The 27,011-nt window shown below is 41.9% G+C and overlaps 1 protein-coding gene and 1 long non-coding RNA gene across 4 annotated transcripts; both read left to right on the forward strand.

Annotated features, from left to right (window-relative positions):
• Positions 1-3,205: 3,205 nt before the first annotated feature.
• LOC131702137 (uncharacterized) lies at positions 3,206-4,715 on the forward strand. Its single transcript, XR_009309300.1, has 3 exons — positions 3,206-3,295; positions 3,730-3,940; positions 4,128-4,715. It is a non-coding gene; the product is annotated as an uncharacterized LOC131702137 (long non-coding RNA).
• A 7,867-nt stretch (positions 4,716-12,582) lies between these two features.
• Positions 12,583-26,746, forward strand: LOC117965948 (tyrosine-protein phosphatase non-receptor type 7-like). 3 transcript variants are annotated; one of them, XM_034911073.2, is made up of 10 exons: positions 12,583-12,782; positions 19,480-19,711; positions 21,570-21,753; positions 22,039-22,123; positions 22,378-22,451; positions 22,981-23,118; positions 23,552-23,662; positions 23,844-24,001; positions 24,743-24,856; positions 25,103-26,746. In XM_034911073.2, exons 2-10 carry the CDS (start codon positions 19,587-19,589, stop codon positions 25,203-25,205), a joined length of 1,092 nt encoding a protein of 363 aa, XP_034766964.1. In that variant the 5' UTR covers positions 12,583-12,782; positions 19,480-19,586; the 3' UTR covers positions 25,206-26,746. The 3 variants fall into 3 exon arrangements, with proteins under 3 accessions (XP_034766964.1, XP_034766966.1, XP_034766965.1); XM_034911075.2 differs by lacking the exon at positions 12,583-12,782 and adding an exon at positions 12,837-12,888; XM_034911074.2 differs by lacking the exon at positions 12,583-12,782 and adding an exon at positions 18,811-18,979.
• The last annotated feature ends 265 nt before the right edge of the window (positions 26,747-27,011 follow it).

A 27,011-nucleotide genomic window follows, 5' to 3' on the forward strand; every position in this document is an offset into this window, starting at 1 on the left:
AATCAACCAATCAACCATACCAACCAACCAACCAACCAACTATACCAACCAACCAACTATACCAACCAACCAACCAACCAACCAACCAACCAAACCAACCAACCAACCATACCAACCAACCATCCAACCAATCAACCAATCAACCATACCAACCAACCAACCAACTATACCAACCAACTATACCAACCAACCAACCAATCAACTATACTAATCAACCATCCAACCAACCAACCAACCAACCAAACCAACCAACCAACTATACCAACCAACCATCCAACCAATCAACCAATCAACCATACCAACCAACCAACCAACTATACCAACCAACTATATCAACCAACCAACCAATCAACTATACTAATCAACCATCCAACCAACCAACCAACCAAACCAACCAACCAACTATACCAACCAACCAACCAATCAACTATACTAATCAACCAACCAACCAACCAACCAACTATACCAACCAACCAGCCAACCAACCAAGCAACCATCCAACCAACCAACCAACCAACCAACCAACCAACCATCCAACCAACCAACCAACTATACCAACCAACTATACAAATCAACCAACCAACCATCCAACCAACCAACCATCCAACCAACCAACCAACCAACCAACCAACCAACCAATCACCAGCTATACCAACCAACTAACCAACTAACCAACCAACATTCACTAACCTCACCTTCAGCTCTCTACCCAGCACCATTAACACTCTTTTATACCCTGTGACTGGAGCCTAATTAATCACTTATTCAATTTACAGCATCAGCCACATCCCCAGGGAAGAATTTAACATCCTCCCTGCCAACCCAATATTCCCCACACACACCCACACACCTGTACACCGGCAGAGCTTTCACCCTGCCACAGCGCCTTATAATAATGTATGATTAAAGAGTTCATTAAAGTTTTAACTGAGTGCTTGTTACCAACACATTATTGCTGATTTAACAAATATAACAGACAACGATGGTCTCGCCTTCAAATAGGGGGCAGATTCTCCTCCAGGCGGTGATGCTCCCCTGGCTGGTGTACTACCCCAGAACCTCCCTACTGCAAGGCACTTTCCATAACCATGGGCAAAAGATCTGACAGCGTATCATCAGTCTAATTAAAAAGGTAGTAAGTTAGTCAGGACTAACACCCACAGGGTTAAATGATCATTAATAAATCCGCCTCACACCTACCTCTTCTTAAGGGATAACAGCATTGCTGTGGTGTGTTATGAGGTAAGAATGGCACTCTCGACTCAATAAAGCCTGCAGAACAGAATGGAGAGAGCCATTGCTGTTGTATGATACCTCCATGATATCTTGGTATTATTGGCTTATCTACTTTATCTTACTGCGAGGTACAGCCTTTTCTTTTTGTCTTTGTTGGATCATGTGTGCTGCTCTGGGCCAGCCTGGACAAACACAATGTTCATACAATTCATAAATAAATTAAATGAATAAATATATAAGAACACAAATCACTCGGTGCATTGTTTACTAAATAACTAAGAAAAGATATATAGCAACCCCCCCCCCCCCCCCAAAAAAAAAAAAAACTAATGGCCCTTTAGAGAGGTGATGTAGTAGGGTTTAAGACACTGGAAACATTTATAAAAAGACTAGATTCTGTGCTTTTAAATGAGCTCCCCCCAGTAGGGAGAATGGTGAGCTAACAAGGGATGAGCCTTGATGGGCCGAATGGCCTTTTCTCATTCGCAAACTTTTATTTAGTTCTTATGTTCTTTCTGTGTAGCATGAAAGAAAGCTGGATCCACCTAAACCAACTGAAAGCGTGCTCATTCATAAAACTAGAAAGCGTGCGCATTTATAAAACTAGCTTCCTAGATTACTTTCACTTCCTGATTGAATTTCAATTGGATATGTTGCCACCTGGTGGCTACATTTAGTGATTCATTTCACACAACTAAAACAAACAACAGGAATTTAAGTAAAGGAGCCCTCGAGTTGTTTGTTGTATTATTTTATATTAATTACATACATATGGACACCCAGTTCTTAAAGCTGCTCATGATTATTCAGCATTTACTAAAACGAGAGAGTGTCAACGAGGGGCTGTGCACAAAGAAATAAAAACACTTCACATTATATAGTATTAAATACAAATACATGCATCTCATTCAGTACTTTTCTGAACCTGTATTCATCTAAAAGAATCCTTAAAATTGTTTTCGTTTTCTTGTAGAGGTGTATTTTAGGTAAAATACCACTTTTTTTTCTTTCTAAATGTTTTTTTTTTTATATCAGTATACTGATTTTTTTTTAAAACAGGTTATGTCTTGCAGTCCAGTGACAACACTGATACATTGTTTAATCATCGTATAAAACGCGGGGACAGACCCCCATTCCATTATTAGACAGGTGTGTTGCTCAGAAGAGGTGACCTGCATTGCGAGGCTAACTCAAACATAAAAGAAACTCCGCCAATCTAACGCTATGGAACTGGAAAACAGTAAGTATGACCGCCGGACCGATGATTATATATATTTAAAATACATGTGAATGATACGTATACGTAGGCGTTTAGTAAGACTTGACTTAATAATGACCTTACTTGTAACATTTGACACATTGTGTATGTAAATATTGTACAGTTTTCACGTTGGGTGATTTGATGGTGTGTACAATTGCGAGTAATTAAATGTGTCTTAATAATGAAAATGCGTTATACAGATTATCAGAGTTGGATTTTACACAAGTATACTAACGACACACCGCGTGTGTGCGTTTAATTATCATCTCAAAAACGACAATTATTTCGGTATTGAGTATCGCTCATGTTGTTAGTTTTTAAGATTATGAATTTATTGTCATTGCACGTTGTCTTTTGTTCATGGCGGGTTACATTATATAAAAAAACAGGGATTGGTTTTCATATTACGAGTAAAGCCAGTTTTATTAAAAAATAAAAAAATTGAACGGGCAACACCGCGACAATGGATTTGATATAAGTGATACCACAGGTGCAGAATTCAAATACATGTCGAACATTCAGAGCCTGATATATAAATCACACCGATGAGAACCGTCTTAAACCTACATTAGCTGTATTTGTTTTAAACGTATTGCAGCCGAGAGCAGGTCTCAGCATGTTTATACTGCAGGCACGCTAAACTCAAAAACAATAACAAACCACGCCCCTTTTTCATATGGTCCGATCCAACTTCAAAGGCGAGAGAATATTTAGCCGCTAAAAAGCGGGATTATGTTGACCCTTCCGTGACCTAACTGCAGCTTTCTATAAAGTCGAGAGAGGTCACGGTTAAGCAAGGTGTGTGCATGCTGCTGCTGATAAATTGTGCTGGTGATATTTAACTTTTTTTTTTTTTTAAACTGTCCCTCAGCTGTTGTTTATATGCGATTAGAGGATGTAATGTTTAGTATATAAGGAACAGTATCTCAAATGATACACGTTTTAAAAGTCCACTCCGATTCGACATCTCATATGTAAGAGAGTAAGACACTGGGCGGTTTGGTCGTTGACTTCAGCATTGAGTCACGCAACTAGACAGCAACGCCAGTAATGCCAGCGATTTCATGTTTATTATATCGAAGAAAAAACAACTTTTTTTTTTTTTTTATGGTGCCCGGTTATTAGGTGTAATTACAGACGAAACTAAACAGTTATGTGTAATTATACAGTATAACTTAATTTCGCATTTTTCAGCTTGACAAAAATTGACCCCCCCCCCCCCGTGGTTTCAGGCGGCCGTGTCTGCGACTCCCCGGACCTGGCTGTCTTTGACGAGCAGCTCGACTCGCAGGCGGCGCGGTCCGTGGGCCTCGTCCTGTCGCAGATTGGGGACCGGCTGGACTGGCATGTGAGGGAGGCACAGCAGGCTCGGCGAGCGGGGCCCAGGCTGAGCACCTCCATCGCGGCCTCACTCTTCACCTTCACCGTTCGCGCTGTCGACAGGTCAGCGGATCATCATTAAATGCTGTGTTGACTTTCTAATGAGTCTGATACTGTTCAAAACTCAGTATGTTAGCATTATTTGAAATCTATTCCAAACATAAATATACCAGGGTACCCCCTTTTCCATGCTGATAAACGCACATATTATGCATCTTGTATTATAACTTTACCTTTGTTTGTGTTGCAGGCTGATCTGGGGTTTCTGAAGACTGCAGCCTGTGGAGTTTTTTTTTTTTTTTTTACAGTGTAAATACAGTATGCAGTATGCACTTGCATAAAATTTACTTTAAAATAGAATTTACTTTAAAAACCTCTTAAGTTTTCATCAGTATTGAAATATTCGTTTTTTCACTTTGTGATTATGATTTTGTGATTTGTTTGTTGTCATTGTTGATTAATAGTTTGGTTCTTTCCAACCCGAGGCACCTGCCATAGCACTGTCAACAGAGCAGGGGCTGGCGACTCAACAGGTCTCACTGAATGATTTAGTTTCTGTATATCCTCATCAGGGCTTTATTGAATTCATTTTGATGATCACAGTCCTGTCTTGCCCTTTGGGACAAAAAACTGACTTGCAACAGGGAGATGCATCTTCTATAGAAAACACAACGCATGTCAGAGATGCCGCTTGCATAACACATCATTATTCAGTCGTTACACAAGTTTGTGCTGCATATGAAATGGGTTTCTTATATTCTGTCCTCGAAATCCGAGTACCTGTAATGCAATTCAAAAATGAAGTTTATGTTGCCATTTAAGAAAATAAAAGAGGCCACCATCAGTCTGCCAGTCTTGGAGTGGATCTGCTTCTGTGTTTGTCTGCTTCCACTGCTCAAACTCCACAAAGTGGCCCAGTGACTATTGGGACTATTGGAGTGGAGTTCCTTTTCTAGCCACTAGATGGCACTGTAGCACTGTGAGTTCACCTCAGCAAATTCCAAAGTAGCTTTAACCTTTGAAAACCTGCACACATCCACTCCCTGAGCCATAATGATTTGCATTACACGAGAGTAGATGTTAAAACTTCATGCTGATTTGAACTCAGCTCTCGCCAAGATAAGCACAAACTAAGACGTAGCTTTACAGTAAACTAATGTGATCCATCTGCGTCTCCATCCATTTGCGCTTCCTTCCATATGATGATGTAGATATCCTTCTGCGTGGTGTTAATGGCTGAAGTGTAATGCTGGCTCCAAGGATCAGCTTATTTTGCCTCCCCAGCGCATCAGCACACAATGGCTGCAATGCTGGCTCCGGGGATCAACCACAGTGCGGCCTCCCCAGCACATCAGCATGACAACCGTCTGGATTGAGCTAAGTAGGGTACATCTGTGGGGTCTTCAAGTGGGCACCTTCCATCCTCAGTGTTTCGTCGTCTAGCCCACGACACCTCAAGAGGGCTCGACGGTGATTCTGGCGTCCCAGCATCACCCCCCTCCGTCCCCCACTCAACTCAGCCCAGCTTACTTACATGTACATCAGCGTTTCTTTCTTTCTATTGTGCTTGAGATCCCCAGCCAGAATCTTTCCGTCTCAACCACAGCCAGTTGCTGCTCCTCTCTGCTGCTTCAGATAAGTTCTTCACTGTGCGATGCAACTCTTGGCCACTGAATTCGACGTCTCTGAGAAACCGGGTTGTAGACCATATTAGTACGAGATGTGTCACAGAACCTGGGAAGGCTGTGCTCTGCTAATGGCTGTGCAGTAGGGCTTCGTCAGGGTAATACACTGCAGTGATACTGGCATCTGAAAGGAATTGCACTTCTCTAACAACACTTACAGCTTGTTCAGTGTTTCCCCACAGTGCTTATATTTTGCATGTATTCTTTTAAACGATTTAATGTATTTGTGTGTTTTATTTGTCAGGGACAACATGCAGTTATAATATTGATGGCATGTTAACATGACATAAAATGCACTGTATACTAGATTCAGCCAAATGGATAATTTCCATACTAAAAACAGTCCATCAAATGTGAAGAGCATGTGATATACAATAATACACACAGTACAGCACACAGAGTGCGTACAGCACGTCCATTACACTGGGTATATACAGTGCACACTGCAGGAAGTGCAAAACTAGTAAAGCCACTATTCATCATCCATACTGTGAAACTGACTCCTCACTTTACCACAGGTATATCATGCCTTACTATACTTTGCAATGCATGCTTTTTAAATTATTATTATTATTATTATTATTTATTTCTTAGTAGACGCCCTTATCCAGGGCAACTTACAGTCTTAAACAAATACATTTCAAGAATCACAGTGCAAGTAATAATACAATTAAGAGCAAGATAAATACAATGATGAATACAATGACTGGATCAATGATGACCCTTTTCTCTTTTAATAAGACTGGGCCCTGCCAGCTGCAAGACAGTGATTCGATTGCATTGAGGCATGTGAAACTGCATGTATATATACTGGGTGTATATGAAGCCCTCTTCACAATGCTTATGTAAAGTCTGTTTCTACAGTATTAATAAAGCACAGTTTGACAGATACCCTTGACACAACACCACCGTCTAGAACAGTGTTACGAGTAACAAACTGTTTAAACACTTTTTTCTCAATAACTCTTAGGGTCCAAGCTATTTCTGCCTTTTTTTTTTTTTTTTTTACTGTTGTTAGATTTGTGGTTATAACGCTTTATAAAGGTTACAGGTACATGAAATGAAAAAAACATTTATTGCTTGTAAAATTTCTTTTAGCATGGCCACCTGAAATCTGACAGTGTACAATGAAACTTCAACATGTAGGGAACATGGAAAAAAAAGTGAACAAACTGGATAATAAATAAAGGAATTAGGGTGGCACAGTGGTGTGGTGGTTAGCGCTGCTGCCTCACAGCTCCAGGGTCCTGGGTTCGATTCCCGTCTATGTGGAGTTTGCATGTTCTCCCTGTGTTCGCATGCGTTTTCTCCAAGTACTCCGGTTTCCTCCCACAGTCCAAAGACATGCTGGTTAGGTGGATTGGCCTCTTAAATTGTCCCTTAGTTGCCCTGCGATGGACTGGCATCCTGTCCAGGATGTAGTCCCGCCTTGTGCCTCTATGTCTGCCTGGTTAGGCTCTGGCTCACCGTGACCCTCTATAGGATTAAGCGGTTACAGATAATGGATGGAATAAAATAATTATGGCCATATATACATCAGGGACCAAAAGCAACCAAAAACAACCCAACAACTGAGAAATGTGTTAAAGAAAAAAAAAAACACAGTCAAATGATTAATTCCAGGGACCCTGATCATATGGCTCAATGTGGAGCTATTTACTGTGGCTTGGATGACCAGCAAGGTGGTGACCATGGCAACCTAACTCTAACAGCTCTTGTCACGTGCATCTGATCCACAAAAACGAAAAACAAATGTGTATGAATCGGTAAATAGGTCCTTGTGACTTCGATGTCACCATTTCTCTTACTTTGTAAAGATTTTGTGTGAAAACAGTGAATTTTAGGAAAAATCTTTTTTGCTTTTGTTACTACCACCACTGTGGCAGATGAGGAAAAAAAGTTTACCATACCTCTCTGAGCTTTACGATGCTTACCTGTGCTTTACCAGACCTCTCTGTGTTTTACAATGCGTCCCTAAGCTTTACCACACCTCTCTGTGCTTTACAATGCGTCCCTAAACTTTACCACACCTATCTGTGCTTTACAATGCTTCCCTGTGCTTTACCAGACCTCTCTGTGCTTTACAATGCTTCCCTATGCTTTACCAGACCTCTCTGTGCTTTACAATGCTTCCCTATGCTTTACCAGACCTCTCTGTGCTTTACAATGCTTCCCTATGCTTTACCAGACCTCTCTATGCTTTACAATGCTTCCCTGTGCTTTACCAGACCTCTCTGCTTTACAATGCTTCCCTATGCTTTACCAGACCTCTCTATGCTTTACAATGCTTCCCTGTGCTTTACCAGACCTCTCTGCTTTACAATGCTTCCCTATGCTTTACCAGACCTCTCTGTGCTTTACAATGCTTCCTTATGCTTTACCAGACCTCTCTGTGCTTTACAATGCTTCCCTATGCTTTACCAGACCTCTCTATGCTTTACAATGCTTCCCTGTGCTTTACCAGACCTCTCTGTGCTTTACAATGCTTCCCTATGCTTTACCAGACCTCTCTATGCTTTACAATGCTTCCCTGTGCTTTACCAGACCTCTCTGCTTTACAATGCTTCCCTATGCTTTACCAGACCTCTCTATGCTTTACAATGCTTCCCTGTGCTTTACCAGACCTCTCTGTGCTTTACAATGCTTCCCTGTGCTTTACCAGACCTCTCTCTGCTTTACAATGATTCCCTATGCTTTACCAGACCTCTCTGCTTTACAATGCTTCCCTATGCTTTACCAGACCTCTCTGTGCTTTACAATGCTTCCCTATGCTTTACCAGACCTCTCTGCTTTACCATGCTTTCATTGTGCTTTATTACACTTTGCTGCTATGCTTTTACTGTGGTGATCTTTTCTAAGTGGGTGGGTTTACACAGTATCAATATGACACATGGCTTGTAAACAGGATGTAGTTGGGGTTTTCTGTGGGAAGGGGTCAGAAGTTATTGGAAAATATATTCATCTGTGTAACGAGTGACGCAGGCGCCAAGCACAAGCTAAAATGATAAATTACAAAGCATTCAAAAAATATATATTTTTAATTCAAATAACATCAGTTACTGGTACTTAGGAATAAGGTGGGAGTACATTAAAAAAAGCTCAGATAAATGAAGTCAAAATGTTCATTGATCGTGTCTACAGTAATGTGTGGCTCTGTTTTCATATTTTGCCCAATAAACTTTTTTGTTTTCCTCCACTGGGCATGAACACCTGTGTGGGCCCGGGACACAGAAAGCCAGTGCAGCACACAGAGGAGGGTCACTGTCATCGCTCCTGGAAGGGAAGCACTGTATAAAACTGAGAGTGAATCGTATTACAGTTCTGAAACATCAGTAGAAGGCTGGAAGTGGAGAATCAATGAAGTCATTGTGATCACCAGGAGTAGGACAGACAGACAGACACGCTCAGCCTGTAATCATGTGGCAAGCATGTTAAACTGTACATTCACTGTGGTGAGCTTTGGGTAAGGGCTGTGTTTGAGATGTTACTGTCATTGGCCACTTCATTCTGCTTACTCATTGCCCCTTCCCCTTCTTCCTCACATCCTGCCTCTCTTACAGTTACATTTATTACCATATTTGTTCTTCTTTTTTAAGCGCACCTTTCTGTCTCTGCTTCCGTTTTCAGTACCCCCCGGATAGAAAAAAAAAAGAACACAGAATGACCAGAGGCTCAATAAATGAACAGGAAACAAGCGCTCCAGTGCGAAGCACCTCCACCACACTGCCCACCAGCCTGAGTCAGGAGCATTTATTAAACCTGGTCCCTCTTCAAATCACCAGACAGCAACCAAATGCAAGAGCCTTTCTTGGATTTACTGGCTACTAAGAGCAGGTGACCAGTGGTTTTCCAAACCTTCAATAACACCTTTCTACAGTGCATCCCTTATAAAAGCATAGCAAAGTGTAATAAAGCATGGTATAGAGTAAATAGCTTTACTGTGAATTCTAGAGACATGCTAAATGCAATGGGAAGGGCATGTGAAAATCACATAACGGATATGCCTACCCTCTGACACTAAAGAGTGACCTGTATGACCTTGCCCTTGTTTTCAGTGATCGACAGCATTTCAAAGAAACACGTCGATCACAGTTTTTTCAACATCACAGAGGAAGCCAGTGTGTTGACTTTTATCGCTGTTATTAGCAGGAAGTGAAATTCACCCAGACAGGAAGTGTGCCTTTTCGTGGTTGCAAACCCATCACTTCCATCTCCAGGCCGCCCCCGTAGCAACCGCCTGAGTACATGACCCGCAGGAGCGCAATCTCGCTGCGATAGGACTGTGGTTTACAAACTCGCATGCTAATGGAAAAAATAAAGTGAGATCACAGAGATACAGGCAGCAATCACATCCGAACACACAGCTCGCCTGCAGTCCCCAAGTAAATAAAACAGAAATAGAAAGGAGCCTGCAAGCGACTAACGGATTCATTAACAAAGACATTGACATCAAAGCTTTGCAGCCACTATCGAGAGCAAAAGAAAGAAAGAAAGAAAGAAAGAAAGAAAGAAAGAAAGAAAGAAAGACAGCGTTGCAAAATAACTCTGAGTTGTTGAAAATAGAAAAACACACTCAATGGAAGAAACCACTGGGGGTTCTATGCCTGGCCTCGCTGTCGTAATTGAAGTTTGATTCTTATGAAGTTTAATTATGAAATGCATTCTAGTTCTATCCAAACTCCATCTGAAATAACTGCAAAAATCAAAGACAGTTAAATGAATGAGCTGATTTTGTGTACATACGAAGCTGGAGCCACGAGATCTCCTGCATTCATTGTATGCACATGTAAAAATGTAAGCTTGACATCCAGATGCCTCCCTTTCTATAGCCCCTTCACTCTGATCCCCTCACTGAGCTGAAGAAGATCCTGAGCGAGATTCCTCACAATGGAACGAGTGCTTCTCTAGGCAGATGCAGACCTGTGTAGGGTGGCATACGCACGTGCATACGGCCACCTACACTGTCTCCCTTTGCAGTGTTAAAAGCTGTTGGGGGATGCTGAGGACTGGTTGGTGGGGTATGGGGTTGCATTGAGAAGCACACACAGCCCGACCCTAACTGTGCGTGTGCCGCTCTAATAAAGCTTTTCAGTCTCCGAGGCTGTCAACACACAGCACTTCATTAATCCCAAATGGAAACAAAGCAATATTCGTTTTTCAATTGTAAAGTTAATAATGAAAAACAAGCTAATTAACATTTTAGATAAGCGAATCCATTTTGATGTTGGTGTTGTTTTTAATAGGGGATTAGGGATTTGCTTTATTTCTTAGCTCATTGCTGTAGGAGAAATTAAAAATGCAAACACTCACACACTCACACACACAAATACAAAAACACACACACACAAATACACACACACACACAAATACACACACACACAAATACAAAAACACACACACACACAAATACACACACACACACAAATACAAAAACACACACACAAATACACACACACACAAATACACACACACACACTCTCACACACAAATACACACACACACATACACATACACACACACACTCGCACACACACACTCACACACAAATACCCATACACACACACATACACACACACACTCACACACAAATACACATACACATACACACACACACACATGCACACGTCCTCTCACCCACACACACTCTTTAATGACAGAGACACTGCAGGGAAGAAATTTCATAAAAACATTTTTGCAATAATAATGTTTCATAAATCAACCAGCCCAACACAGTTAGCCCTGTGCACGTTCTCCTGTGTGCAGCTGTCATCCTTCACAGAGCGGAACATTGCAGTACTATGTGAAAGTTTAAAAATACATTTCTTAACAACACGTTTTCTGTTCATTAGCAATTCCTCATAATATTCACTGTGATAATCGTCGTGATTTCAGTTCAGCATGTCATGTGAAGGATATCAGAGATAGTTTTGGCGACACAGCTGAGAAGTGAAGCATCTGGCTGCTCAAACTGTGCGAAATGTATTCATTTAGGAAATCAGTCTAAAGAAGTTTACAGAACCTACAGAAAAGCTTGTTACTTTATTACTGCTCTAGGGATTTCTTCCCCTCTTGTTTCTGGTTTTGTTTTGCTTCCCTGAACTGCAGCAAAGCTGGTAGAAATCCTAAATGACCGCCCGCTGCTGCATGTCACTGGTGTCAAGAAGGAGGAAAGCAGCTTGCCTGCCTGTAGCTGAAACTGTTAAGGGGGAGAGTGCAGCTCTAGCTATCGCCCTGATCAGTGTGTGTCTCTGAATGATCAACTTCAGTCACACAGGCTGCCAAACGATCAGCTCCAGCGAGTGTTAAATCACAGGAATAAATTCGGCATGCCGACATCTCATTACTTTTTACTCTCCCCACTGGTATTTCCTCGAGAATGTCGATTAGCTGGAACATTGATTGGTTTTTTTATTTCTGTGCAGCGCTGCCAATTCCACCAGAGCTACGGGAGAATGAAATGAACCTCTCTCCCACCGCTCTCCCACTCTGTATCAACTGCTTTATACAGTCGGCTAGGAAGGGCTGTCTTCCCTCTTCGCCACCTGTAGTATTGTTCATTACTCTGAGTAGGCTGTCTCTGCCCTTTGCAAAGCAGGCTTTACCACACCTCTGTGTGCTGTACAGTGCATGCCTATGTTTACCTTACCTTTATCAGACTTTGCTTGCACTATTACAGTTGTTTTCTTAGTTTTACAACATTTCAAGTGACCTCTCACCCCTGTGTATGTACAGAGTTCAGTGTGATTTTTTCTATTGTTTTATTACACTACCCAAAATGAAAGTACAAAAAAAGTTGCATGGTATAAAGTTTGAATGTAGTACACTGTGGCACTGTAACAGGCTGGCTGCACTAATTCCCAGGACCCTTCCCTGGGTGCCCCCTCCCTGGTGAAGGTCCTGATCTCTGGGTGGCTGCTAGGCTGATCCCCTTGTTACAGTTCAGACAGCAACAGTGCTGGCTGGAGATACTGTGGTGTACGTGGGCCGGTACGTGTGTGGGTGGAAAGGGGAGGAAGCAGCTGAGAGGCAAACCAGAAGAGCCTCTCATCAGATCCGCAGCTTCCTGAACATTAACAGTGTACTGCTCTTTTTTTATTATTTATTACAAACATATTCAGTTACAAAACACATCACTGGCTTCCGAGTCAGGCTGGAAAGACCCCACACTCAAGGAGCACAAAGCAAGCATGGAGAGGAGCCCCCCTTACACCAAGCCTTAGGTGAGTCTGGAACTCTGAGCGCAGTCAGTTGGGCTCCGTGCTGCACGGGGGGAGCTAGCCTTAGCTTTGTCAGTTCAACCAACTGATCTATTTGTTGAGAAAACAGGTAAAGCGATAATACATTATTGTTCTTGCATTTTGGTATTCAAAAAAATTGCTACCGGTATTTAAAGGCTGTTGTAACTTTTATATCTGACTGTTGAGTGCAATTCTTTTGTTTTTTGTAAACTACATGAAGTATTTTGTGTGTGTATGTGTGTCAGTGTGTGTGTTTGTGTCAGTGTGTGTGTAAATTAAAAGTAGGGTTTTATCCGCTGATCTGACAGAGCACAATAGCTGCCTGTCCTGAGACAGTGCTGTTAGCCTGTGTTTTTCTTTTTGTTCTGAGAATTGAAGTGGTCTCAGCTTGGGTCCTGGTTTGTGAATCTCGCTGCCCGTGTATCACGATTGGGTGAGGTAGCCGTGGTTCTTGGCATTACTTCCAGACAGGAACAGAACCGACAGTGCAGGCTGTGAAGGGTCATTTGATGTTAAATATAAGAAGATAGAAGGAAAAGCGTAAGATTTTCAAACCCAGGCTGTGCTCTACTTTGAGCATCTCGACAGCATGTACGCTTTGAACGATCCCGAAGTAAAATCAGGCAACGCTGCAGAGGAAATCGAGATAGACATAGTGTGTATATGCATAAGGTTGTCATTTAACTGTAGATATTCTGTTCATTACATCTCAGGTTGATAACGTGGCTTATTCTAAGCTGATATGAACATGCAGCAAATTAACACTGCTGCTAGCTACTGAAGTCTAGCAGCTTTCACAAAGTAGTCGTATTTCAAATGAAAAGTGTAGCCCTCTGAAGCAGTTTTAGCTCATAGCATTTCATGACTACAGGTGGTCCAAGTAACAGCCGGAGCCCTTCGACTGTGGTGCTGCAGGATACAAATGCCACGCAGCAAAGAAAATACAACATAAAACTTAATGAACTTAATTAGAGTAATACATCCCAATTTACCAGTTAAAAACAGCTATACTCTTCCATGTATAAATAAGCCCCACTATATATAATATATAACAATAACAATAACCCTAATATTGGCACATTTTTAAAATGTCTCTTCTTCTCCAGAGTGACAAGGGGAGTTTATTCCACGCTTCTATATATATTTGGATTTTATTTATTACTGGAATGAAGTTAAGTTGAACTTTTTAACTGTAAGCAAATTATTGTCTGCATAAAGTATAATATTTTGAGGTGACTCTGGATATCCAGCTCCCTGAATCACTTTATTCTGTCTAATGCTGGCTGCTCGATATTGCTAGTGCTGATAAAGGACAGCCTTGGTCCAGTTTAAATGGATCGGATGTGTTTTCACCTGTAGCAATTGTAGCTAGAGGATTCTATTCTGTCAAATGCATTTCTGCATCTAGTGAAATGGCCACTGTGGGCTTCAAGCTATCTCTGTTGGACAACATTCTGCCTTTAAGAAAACCGACTTGATTTGGATGAATTATTTTACCAATTACAGTTTGAAGCCGAATTGCTAAGATTCATGATCATATTTGAAAGTCACCTTGCAAAAGTGAAATAGGTCTGTAATGCTTTGAACCCACAGGGTCTTTGTCAGGTTTTGGTATTAGGGTGACGTTTGCCAGATGCATTAATTCAGGAAGATGTTTAGTTTGGAGAGCTATTTATACCTATCCAACAATACTGGGGACAAAATGGATTGGTTCATTTTGTAATATTCTATTGAAAAAACATACTGTATATGTACCCTTGAGCAAGGTACTTTACCTAGATTGCTCCATTAAAAACCCAACTGTATAAATGGGTAATTGTATGTAAAAATAATGTGATATCTTGTAACAATTGTAAGTCGCCCTGGATAAGGGCATCAGCTAAGAAATAAATAATAATAATATGTATATGTATATATAGTGGTGTAGTGGCATGCAGGCAAGGTTAACGGCAGGAACAGCAAACACAGACCTGGAAAGATGCAGTTTAGGGCTTCTTTACACCCTTTCATTGTTCAAACCAAACCAAACATGAGGACAAAACACAAGGGTTAAACAAAACACATCTAGAAACCTTTCAAACCTGAACAGGACCACCCAGCAGCCAAGCACAGCTACCCCGGTCAGTAACTAATCTCCCTCGTTCCTCGCTCCCTGTTCAGACTGGCTCACACCTTCACTGAACTCTCTCTACAGCAGAGCTTCCTAATCCTGTGTCATGCCATCCCACTTCTCAATTACTTCATTAAACCCTTCAATAGCTTCATTAGACCTTTTTCATTGTTTTCAGCTTTTAAACACTTGGAGATTTCAAGTTAACTATACCATTTTATAAATAGCTTGAAATCGGCAACTTTTTAGGATCTGAGAACAATTAAAAAGGTCTAATTAAGCACACTATTAGTTCAATTAAGGGTTTAATGAAGTAATTGAGTGCTCAGTTGGAATGAAAACCAGAAGACACAGGGGGTCCCCTCCAGCACACTGGTCACATGAACAAACATTTCCCTGGTCTTTTACAGCATGTGACCAGGGTTAATGAACAATCAGCAGATCACTCAGCACATGACCACATTCCCCACTTTTACAATTTAACACTCAAACATTCCACACTGTTCAATAAAATAATAACCATTCAACAATTAAACCATTAACCAATTTTTATTGTGTGGCTGTGCAAAGGCGGCCAGCCATAAAACGCATACTTCTAAGTGTGCTATATATATATATATATATATATATATATATATATATATATATATATATATATATATATATATATATATAGTTGTAGTCAAAAGTTACAAGAAATAGAAGTCTACAATTATTTATTTCAGCAATCTTTATATACTGTATATAAGAAGAGGATGAGACTGCCCTGAATTGTTACTGCGATCAGGCCAGAGGAACTATGATGGTCCAAACAGTGTTCCGGTTTCCATCATAAAGAGCTGTCATCTTTTCATTATCTCCAGTCTCCTAACAGGACAATAGCAATAATATTCTGTACCCTACACGTGTGATTCTTTTTCCTGCATTTATTTATTTACTTGCTTGTTTTTACTTATCGTTGGGTTCCAGATTTGTGATTTAGCAGCCAACACATCTCAGCTTCCTGTGCTCCGATACACAGTTACTGTGAGGGGGCTTGATCAATAGAAAGCATTGGGGTGACAGTAACTGCAGCAGTGGAATAAACACACACACACACATATTTGGGGTTTTAATCTTGGCATTCTCTTTTAATCGATTGGTCACACCATCTGGATGATTAATTAATCGATTAATCAAACCCGTTTGCTATAATATGCAATTGTAGTGAAAGAGAACTAAAAGGAACACTTGGTATTAATGCTATTTTTTGCAAGCATTTATTACTGACACCTAACAGTTAACAGGCAACTTTAATTTAACAATTGGACAATAAATAAAAATGTTTACTTGCATGTAATCTGAAGTTAGCCTAAGCAAGTCCTTTAATATAATACATAAAACATGTAAATTAGCAGCGGTACTACGTACAACCAATACTGTGTTGAATATGTTGGCCTGTTTTTTTTCTTGAAACTAACAGGTAATTTCTTTTAGTTTAATTTAGTTAGCTGAGTATGTCATAATTAAGACTAGGCTATTGCTGTAAATGTCCAGATTTAAACTAATAGAATACATTGTTTAAAAGAAAAATCAACTTACTTGCAACACAGATGAGAAGATAAACTCATAGTACTGCCGTGAAAGGAAAGCATCGAAGAGCAAATTGTTACAACTTGTTACAATCACTATTTGTAATTGTATTAACTCCATCACAAAAAACTAGTCAATTATTAAATTCTGCGCTCTCGTTTTCTCGTTCTTCATTCCACTTTGAAATGAGAAAGTAAGGACATGGAGGATTTAAAAGCTCATTTAATTGTTTCACGACAAAGCCCCTTAAAGGAAACAAATTTTACTATTATTATTATTACAGTACACCTGTGACTAGTCTTTAAATAATGTTAATGCAATTACAAATAGTAATTGTAATGTTTGTCCAGCTTATTTTTTTTTTATTATAACTTTATTTAAGATTGTATTAAAGATTTGTTTAATAAAATGTTGCACCCGTTTGTTCGTTTTCTACATTCTGCACGCAGCAAATCCCATTAATTTAAACAAAAAGCTAAGCCCCCCTCCATATTTATAAACTGAAACTATATCTAAATCTAGATTTGTATTTTATTTTATTTGTGAACAAAATGTATTTGATATTAAAACAAGCCGCCACTACACTTTCAAATGAAGGAGGGCTGAGCGACAGAGGCGCTGAGCTACGATAGGTCTGAAACGACACAAGCTCTGTGGACGGGGTTGGTCAGATTTAACAGGGGGCTGGTCAGATTAAACGTGATCCCTGCCTGGCTGGACAGCTGATCGAGTCAATCATCCTGGAAACCCACCGACTCTGACATTTACTGTGGAGCTTTTATAATCGCAAGGAAGTCAGAAAAAAATGGCCCCCCTAATAACCTGAAAAACACTGTTCTGAGCTATGGCAAAATGTTGGGTATATCTCCCTGTAACCCGTTTGCCACCGTCTTTTGAAGTACTCTCTGACATCTTTCTAGATTTCTTTCTCATGTGCAGCTTTTTGCTACAGCACGTGGCACGTGGGTAGACTAGATTAATCGATCAATGATTTTTTTAAATCGATCAACACCCACAGATTAATCTTTAATCGATTAAAACCCCTAATATATGGTCCAGTGGTTAAAGAAAAGAGCTTGTAAGTAGGAGGTCCCCGGTTCAAATCCCACCTCAGTCACTGACTCATTGTGTGACCCTGAGCAAGTCACTTAACCTCCTTGTGCTCCATCTTTTGGATGAGATGTTATTGTAAGTGACTCTGCAGCTGATGCAAAGTTCACACACCCTAGTCTCTGTAAGTTGCCTGCTAAATAAACAAATATATATATATATATATATATATATATATATATATATATATATATATATATATATATATATATAGGTAGGAAGCAGGGTTTGAAACATCCCTGAATGTTTAATAAGAAGATCCTCTTGTATTCCATGGAAGTGGTCAAAACCCAATAATGTCCAACCGAAGGAACCTGCCTGAGTCCATTGGATTGGAACTGTTGAGGTCAGGTTGAAACTCGTAGCTTCGGTGATTCGCATTTTACTACTGGGCAATTCTGCATCAGAGAGCTGTGGAAGTATTCTGTGTGTGTCTGTTCAATTCTGCATCAGAGAGCTGTGGAAGTATTCTGTGCGTGTCTGTTCAATTCTGCATCAGAGAGCTGTGGAAGTATTCTGTGCGTGTCTGTTCAATTCTGCATCAGAGAGCTATGGAAGTATTCTGTGCGTGTCTGTTCAATTCTGCATCAGAGAGCTGTGGAAGTATTCTGTGCGTGTCTGTTCAATTCTGCATCAGAGAGCTGTGGAAGTATTCTGTGCGTGTCTGTTCAATTCTGCATCAGAGAGCTGTGGAAGTATTCTGTGTGTGTCTGTTCAATTCTGCATCAGAGAGCTGTGGAAGTATTCTGTGTGTGTCTGTTCAATTCTGCATCAGAGAGCTGTGGAAGTATTCTGTGCGTGTCTGTTCAATTCTGCATCAGAGAGCTGTGGAAGTATTCTGTGTGTGTCTGTTCAATTCTGCGTCAGAGAGCTGTGGAAGTATTCTGTGTGTGTCTGTTCAATTCTGCATCAGAGAGCTGTGGAAGTATTCTGTGTGTGTCTGTTCAATTCTGCATCAGAGAGCTGTGGAAGTATTCTGTGTGTGTCTGTTCAATTCTGCATCAGAGAGCTGTGGAAGTATTCTGTGTGTGTCTGTTCAATTCTGCATCAGAGAGCTGTGGAAGTATTCTGTGCGTGTCTGTTCAATTCTGCTTCAGAGAGCTGTGGAAGTATTCTGTGCGTGTCTGTTCAATTCTGCTTCAGAGAGCTGTGGAAGTATTCTGTGCGTGTCTGTTCAATTCTGCATCAGAGAGCTGTGGAAGTATTCTGTGCGTGTCTGTTCCTGTTACTCTGTCAATCTGGTGGGTTTGCATTCCAACGACGTCCTCCCAGCAGCGCCCCACTACCCTTACCTGAACCCGCCCCTATTAGCAGAGCCGAGACAGCGCAGCTAGAATAATGCACACAGTGTGTAGGTACACCATGGTCTGTTGGTGCTCTTTCACAGGTGAGTGTCTTTGCCTGGCTTGCTCTCTGTATTAAATGCCTGAGATAGTGGTGCGTACACTGTACTGTACACACTAAGCTAGCCCTGTCGGTCACAGCTGGCTGCTCATGCTTGAAAGTTTACTAGACTGCATCCAGAAGCTGCTATGCTTAACTTCCTTAGGTGCTGCTGTATATTAAGGGAGAGGAGTTTCATGTGGTCTTGTTGGTGTGAATATTTCTGCAAGCTCCTGTAGGTGTGTGTCATTTTTAGATTCAGAAACGGGCTTGGTCATACCGGGAAGTGGGTTTGTTGTTGAAAGTTTCATTTTTTTTTTACACAACTTCAGTTTCTTGGAATTGGCCAACCGGAAGTGAATCAGAGTCAAATGAGAAGTGGGGGTACTCACAATCAGGGTCCTCTTTGGATAAATAAATAAATAAATAAATAAAATGTCAGTTAAAGTTTTGTATATTTCTTAATAAACCTATTAAAGGGTTGTTTCCTGTCCTCTCATCCAGACGGTGTTGTGCTGAGTTGTCACGCTGTAGTAGGCTTGCCGGTGGAGGTGTCCGGTGAAGTTGGCCATCCCTGAGGTGGCCTCTGTGGGTGTGGACACAAGCACAGCATGGTCCAGCACTGCCCTGCCTGCCTCCCACTCCGCCCCACTGACTCTCCGCTCAGCTCCGTCGCCATGGAGCACACAACACCACAGCCACCGGCCACCAGGAAACAGGGCCGGCTCCAGGAACGGTAAGACCAGGCCAGCTGCTCTCACACCACAGCCCAATTCAAAGGGGCTAACGCACAGCTGACCTCATTGCTGCCATGCTTAGATAAGCGTGCCATGTTATTGTGACGTGCACGGGGGGGACAAATTTCTTTTGGTGTTTCTAAACTCAGTACTATTGAGTGTTGACTAGTCATGGCTAACATGACAATACTAACACCACAGGTAAGGATGCGTTGAGTTATGGATTCCTGCGTCTCATTCCCCTGTTAACCAGCTGCTGTTCCATCTCCAGCTGTTAAAGACAACACATTCCTTCCAGTGTGTAGGGAGGCTCTCCCACCCCCTGTTCCTCTGTCCCTCCCTCCCGCCGTCCCTCCACACTTGCCCTGCTGCCTCTGCAGGTCGTAGCCTGCTCTGCAATCGAAATGGAATCTAACCTAATCCGAGGCACAACGAGACAAACATGGATTTATTAACTAACAGCAATGAATATCTCTATTCTATACCGCATATTCATTTTCCTAATAATATACAGTAACTTGCTGTTTGTGTGTTGTTGTTGTGTATGTTTCTCCACTGCTGGTTCTGTTTAGATCACAAGCCACAGGCTTAACTATTCTAACATAAAATCCTAGCTAAGCTAACATTAGTTATTCCAGGATTAGTGCTGATAAGGTTCTGTGAAAGCAGACGGATTTGAATCAATGGCTAATTAAGTGACATAAAAAATAAAAAACAGGCACATTACATACTGTTGGCTTGTGGTTCATATATTTGCTTTATTGCATTAATACTTTGTTCAACAGCAGGGAACTGTTTTAAAAGCTTTTTTTTATTAATATATATATTTTTATTTTACATACCGGTATAAAATAAAACACCTGTTGATGTTACAGAAGAAGAATGGGAAAAAAACACCTGCTACCCTTTGGAGTAAAACACTATCAACACAGCTCTCCTGGATGCTAAATGGATGTGAAATGACCTTTCTCAATCCACAGTCACGACTGCAGTTTTGTTGTCAAACTCAGTTAAATATATACCGTGCTTGTTCTTTACATTCATATGGGAGTGGGAGTTGTTTCGCCAGTCGGCTTCCTTTAGTTCTTTATGTTTCAGTGGGTGCTTCAGTGCTCATGAAGGGTGAGGGGCTGTCACATTGGTTGAAGTCAGGCATGGTGCTTCCCTGGACTAATGCTCAATGCACCGATCTCATTGCTCTGACCCCAGACTCCCCATAGGGAAGAGGCAGGCGAGACCAGCGAACAAGCCTGCGGTGTGTCTGACCGTCTGTCTGTCTGTCTGTCTGTGCCACAGTGCTATTAAAGGTGAGCTCTCCAGAAGGTGGGATGAATACATCTGGACCAGCAGTGTGGGAGGACCATAAAGAGCAGCCAGCCATCCCATTGGCACAAAGCAGAAATCACTCCTGATCTGATCTCATAATTAGCTGGGTAGCATGTGTGGAGGGATGCTCTGTGGGTCACTAGACTAATAGATGGTGTATTTCTATATATAAATATAGATGATTGCATTATTATCTTCGTAATGAACAGTCGGCTTTGTGGGGTGTTAATCATCCTACCAGGGGAATAAAAGCACCCAGTTCTGGTTGAAATAATCCAGTGGAAATGGGAGTGGGGGTTCCTTTGCCTGTTTATTGCCCGTTCAGATGATTGTTTTTGGATTGTCTTGTTGTAACACATCATGTTGCTACCGTAAAGAGAGCCCCTGCGAATCGGAGCTCGCATCTGGATGTTTGTCTGCTGGACTGAGTTTCTTCTAGTTTTGCCAGTGTGTGTATACCGTGCTCAAACCCTGTCTCAGCCTGCCTGGCCCTGGTGCCTGATCCCTGTGTCACCCCCTCTTTGCTTTCAGGAGGGGCTCCAACGTGTCCCTGATGCTGGATGTGAGCTCCCTGGGAAATGTGGAGCCAATCTGCTCCATCTCCACGCCGCGCGAGATCACCCTGCACTTCCTGCGCAATAGCAGCCACCTGCTGTCAGGGGAGAGGCTGCAGGACGCTGCCCGGGACACGCAGGCACTGGCTGCAGAGTTCTCGGTACGGTGGGGACTGTGTTAAAAACTAGACTAAAAGTTACAGTGTTTTCTCAGGTAGTGCAGGTGTAATTCAGCTTACAGTAGGTATGCAGACTGCTGTTTTTTGAAGGATGCACTTATACATATTAATAGGTACAAGCTTTGCTCTGAATAAATCTGCTTTGTTTGACTGCTTTGTTTGACATTGTTTGACAGTTTTTTGTATGTATATAAAAACTGTTACTTCCTTCTGATCTCTTATAACGATGTTGGAGATTTTAATGGAAATCTGTGCTGTCCTTTGTAGAAAATCCCCCCCAATTTTGTGGACCAGGCTGAACTGGATATCCCTGGGCGTGCCTTAAAGGACCGATACAAAACCATCTTACCCAGTAAGTACAAAACCAGTGAGGTGAGCACAATATAAAGAACTTAAATCAACAAGTCTGAAAATATTTGCAGTTGAGGATTTTAAATAATAAAAGCTCAATTTACCATATTGGGATTGAATATATTTCTGTTTAAGGTGGATCTCTATAGTTTTGTAATTTGTGTAATTTTATGTATGTAGGATAATGCATAAATAAGAACTGTAGTGGACCACCTTTAGTGAGGTTCACTATAAAAAATTCCTCATTTTCTTCAGACCCCCAGACCCGAGTGTGTCTCCAGAAGAAGGGGCATGACGGTGATTCCTACATCAACGCTAACTATATCCGGGTAAGCATCCCCCCAATGCAGAGAAAGCACTGTCAATGCACAATACAGAGCTTCTGTGCTGAACTGCCTTCTCAATTCCTTTTCCCCTTGCCTCTGTCTCCCCCTATAGGAGTAGAACGTGAACTACCTTCTCAACTCCTTTTCCCCTTGTCTCTGTCTCCCCCTATAGGAGTACAAAATGAACTGCCTTCTCAACTCCTTTTCACCTTGCCTCTGTCTCCGCCTATAGGAATACAAAGTGAACTGCCTTCTCAATTCCTTTTCACCTTGCCTCTGTCTCCCCCTATAGGAATACAAAGTGAACTGCCTTCTCAATTCCTTTTCACCTTGCCTCTGTCTCCCCCTATAGGAATACAAAGTGAACTGCCTTCTCAATACCTTTTCACCTTGCCTCTGTCTCCCCCTATAGGAATACAAAGTGAACTGCCTTCTCAATACCTTTTTACCTTGCCTCTGTCTCCCCCTATAGGAATACAAAGTGAACTGCCTTCTCAATTCCTTTTCACCTTGCCTCTGTCTCCCCCTATAGGAGTACAAAGGTACTGAGAAGAGGTTCATTGCCACCCAGGGACCCATGGTCAACACAGTCTCTGATTTCTGGGAGATGGTGTGGCAGGAGGATTCCCCCATCATCATCATGATAACCAAACTGCAGGAGAAGAAAGAGGTACAGTACTGTGTGTCAAAGAGGGGTGCATCACTGTGGAGCAACAGCCAAGCAAATACTCCCTTAAGAAGCACCGTGAACAGAGCTGGATGTGCTATTTCTATTGGGAATCCAAAGGCATTCATTCATAATGAAGAGCTGCTTGTGTTGGGTTAAGAACAACTACATTCCATTTCCAGTCTTTACACAGTCAGTGGTGTCAGATAGATTGCACAGATGGGTGGGTTTTCACAGACAGTTGAGTAAAAACAAGAACCAGTACATTAACTGGAATTGTACTGGTTTACAAGACTACATTGAGAATTGAGTCAACGTTATGAGAGACAGCATGCTGATTATTTTCTGCTGCACAGGGTTTTAGTATCACTTAGTGCAGTAGATACAATGGGAACATATCCAGTTCCATCTCTGATTCATTCTCTGTCTTCTTTAGAAGTGCGTCCTCTACTGGCCAGAAGAGGAAGGGCAGTATGGCAGGTTCAGAGTTTCTGTGGACAGAGTCAATGACTGTGAAGGGTACACTATCCGAGAGCTCAATGTCAAGGTACGCACAGCAGAGTCAGTGGGGGGGGGGGCACAATGTCCTATAGGAAAAAAAAGCATCAAAACTGGTGTCCCACTTTAATTCATTTTTAAATGAAACGAGAAAAATTATGTGAATATTCTATCAGTTCCTCATTGGTGACGGTTCAAGGTGGTTGATAAATTCATGCTCAATGATTCAGCTTGAAGAGAAAATCCGCCATGTGAAACATTACTGGTACTCGTCCTGGCCGGACCACCAGACCCCCGCCTGCGCCACACCCCTGCTGCAGCTGATCCAGGAGGTGGAGGAGAGCCGGAGGGGGCTGCAGAGTCAAGGACCGGTCATCGTGCACTGCAGGTACTGTCCGCACTGCACAACACGCTTCTATAGAGTGCCTTAACACAGCGTCCAGCCAGCCCCCTGCACTGCACACTGCACACTGCACAGTGGTATAGGGTAGTTGTGAGATGTACGCTAAGGTTTAGAATACACTGCAATGGCATTGGAAGAACACACACACACACACAGACACACAGACACTCACACACACACACAGACACACACACACACAGATACACACACACAGGCACACACACACACAGACACACACACACACACACACACACACACACATAGATACACACAGACACACAGACACTCCCACACACACTCCCACACACACAGACACAGACACACACACAGACACACACAGACACACACAGACACACACACACAGGCACATACACACACAGATACACACACACACTCACACACACACTCACACACTTGTCCATGTGTGCACTGCAGCTTGACAAAAAACAGTTGCTTTGAATCTTCAGCAGCGCAACACTTTAATATAGACTTTAGCCTCCAGACATTCCAGAAGACTAAGTTAGTTTCCCCCGATCACAACTGGAAGTGTGAACCTTTTCTAAAGGGGTTTTAGGAACCAGATGAAGATACAGTGAATCTCAAACAAAGAATAATCTTAAGTCTCACTCGATATGGCTTATAGAGGAAAGCAGCAGTAGTGAGTGGGTCGCAGGGTGGCAGGGTGGCACGGTGGCGCTCACACTCGGTGCCTTGCTTGTGTTTCAGCGCTGGGATCGGGCGGACAGGTTGCTTCATCGCCACCAGTATGGGCTGCCAGCAGCTGGAGAGCAGCGGTGAGGTGGACGTGCTGGGGATCGTGTGCCAGCTCCGCATCGACAGGTCAGAACCTGGGGCTGATTTCTCAATGCCTTTACTCCAAAAACCACACCCAAAACAACTGAACCTACATCACTCAAGATCTGCGAGCAGATCTCAGTCTTTTAAAAGAACAGGAGTTACTTGGACACTACTGGAATAAGCTATTTAAAGAGTGTTAGGGGAGGAGGTGAGCAGGAAAGGAGGTGTGTATTTGAGATGGAATGGCTGATTAGGCTGACCCCCCTCTCTCTCCCTCTCTCTTCACAGAGGTGGTATGATCCAGACCTGTGAGCAGTACCAGTTCCTCTATCAGGCCCTGGCCCAGTACAGCAGACAACTTCCACAGACCCCCCCGGACCCTGAGCAGTGAGGACCTGCCCCCGGAATCAACAGCACATGAATGTTTTACACAATTTATAGAATCTCTATTTTTCCATTGAAGATTTTATCTCATGTCTTTTAATACAGTAAATACGTGCGCCTGCCCCCTGGCCTTACAAACCTGTTCTTCAGCATACTATAAATTAGGTTTGATGTATATAATGTGAGATTCCATAGGAGATTTGCACATTATTTTCTACAGGAATCTTAAAGAATTCACAACCTTTTAGCCAACGTGACGAGAAAGCACTGGATAGTCTCACAGTGATGCTGCCAGAGAGCTCCACAAAAAGCACCTGTGACGAAAAAACTTCATAGAGATCGGCAGAAAGAAAAGGGTTAAATTGCTATGGCAGCTATTAAACACTCAATTGTTCTGAATTTAGAAACATTAAATTCAATGACAAACGTTCAGAGAAGTCTTTCTCAGTGTCGTCAATAGAAACGCCTCTTCAAAAGAAAATGTCTTCTCATTGAAATGTTTTGTCATTGAAGTTATTACGTTTATTTTTGTATTTTTTTAAGTTTACTAAAACTGCGACAGAAAAAAAGTCCTTTATTATTATTTTATTATAAAAGTACAATTGTTTATGCCTTTTGTTCCTGTCAAATATATTAAGACAAGCTTGATGGGTGGTACACTGCCACCTTGCAACAATAAGCGGTATTACATCATTGAGAAATTGAGAATTTGAAAATTGTGGTCCTCCCGTTCCACTGCTATCTTGAGCTCCTGTACTGTGTATAAATGTAGTGTGACACACCAGGACATTCAAGACACATACGCCGGCTAGGGCTTGAGCTGAGCTCTTCTCCAGTCCCGATTAATACTTCAGCTTTTCTACTTCTTTTTCACTTTATACAAGAACAGCAGACAGTCGCTAAAATTTGAAACAGCGCTGTTAGCAACCGATAGCAGAATCATCAGTGTGCACATAGGTGTGTCCTGATGAGGAACCTGTTGTTTTTATAAACATGACTTTCGCTACACTAGATTTCTCTTTGATGCTTTTAGGTATGCTTTCTAGAATTCAAGCAGATGTTTTCTGAGGTATTCTTGCTTTCTGCCTTTTTTTTTCTAAGTGTCATTGCAGAACAATTAGATTAAATCAACTTGGAACTCTTCCTGCATGTAGTTTGGGTTGAATAAAGAACCACTGTGGATTGTTGAAGCATAGATAGAACTATTAGGTGTTCCAGGACCCTTATTCTAGAACCCCTGGGGGTTAAACCCATTGACAATAAAGAACCCAAGCAAGGTTCTTTATCAAACCCGAAGAACACGATGGGGTCCAGAGAGAAAGTCCAAAAGAACCATAGAGCTTTGATACAGAAAGGAGAGAGATAAGTGTCGGAGAGCTCACTGTGCACACATAAGCCCATAAGAGACACACCTGGCCAGGGTCAGGCTTCATTTAGAAAGTCTTCACATGGCTTTGTCCACTGAGGTCCTGGCAGCTGTGCCGATGAGGGATTCATAAAACCATGTGTGTGATGTTTTGTAGTTTTAATAAAAGCCCTTTTATTTAATCAAGTGGGCATTGTGGTGTTTCTTTTAGGGTCATATGTGGTATGGATGTTACTGTATGTCATGTTAATGAATCTTTGCATGTTGAAGAGATAACAACCTTTGACCCATCAGCGTCCCTTGGAGCTTCCTATCTTGAAACCAAGCCTGAGCCTTTGTGGAAACGACAACCAGGCTCAAGAGCACAATGCGCAACAAGAACACATCATAGGATGCACCTGGGAGCAGCAACACAGGGCAGTGGAAACACAGCTTCATAACTGTGCA

This window comes from Acipenser ruthenus, chromosome 29 (assembly GCF_902713425.1).
Source record: "Acipenser ruthenus chromosome 29, fAciRut3.2 maternal haplotype, whole genome shotgun sequence".
Lineage (NCBI taxonomy): Eukaryota > Metazoa > Chordata > Actinopteri > Acipenseriformes > Acipenseridae > Acipenser > Acipenser ruthenus.

Excerpts from the sequence above, each read along its gene's own strand:
- LOC117965948 (XM_034911073.2), top strand. The coding sequence starts at position 19,587 with ATGGTCCAGCACTGCCCTGCCTGCCTCCCACTCCGCCCCACTGACTCT. Across the intron at positions 22,452-22,980 it reads TCAACGCTAACTATATCCGG|GAGTACAAAGGTACTGAGAA; the intron begins GTAAGCATCCCC and ends CTCCCCCTATAG. Across the intron at positions 24,857-25,102 it reads TGCCAGCTCCGCATCGACAG|AGGTGGTATGATCCAGACCT; the intron begins GTCAGAACCTGG and ends CTCTCTTCACAG.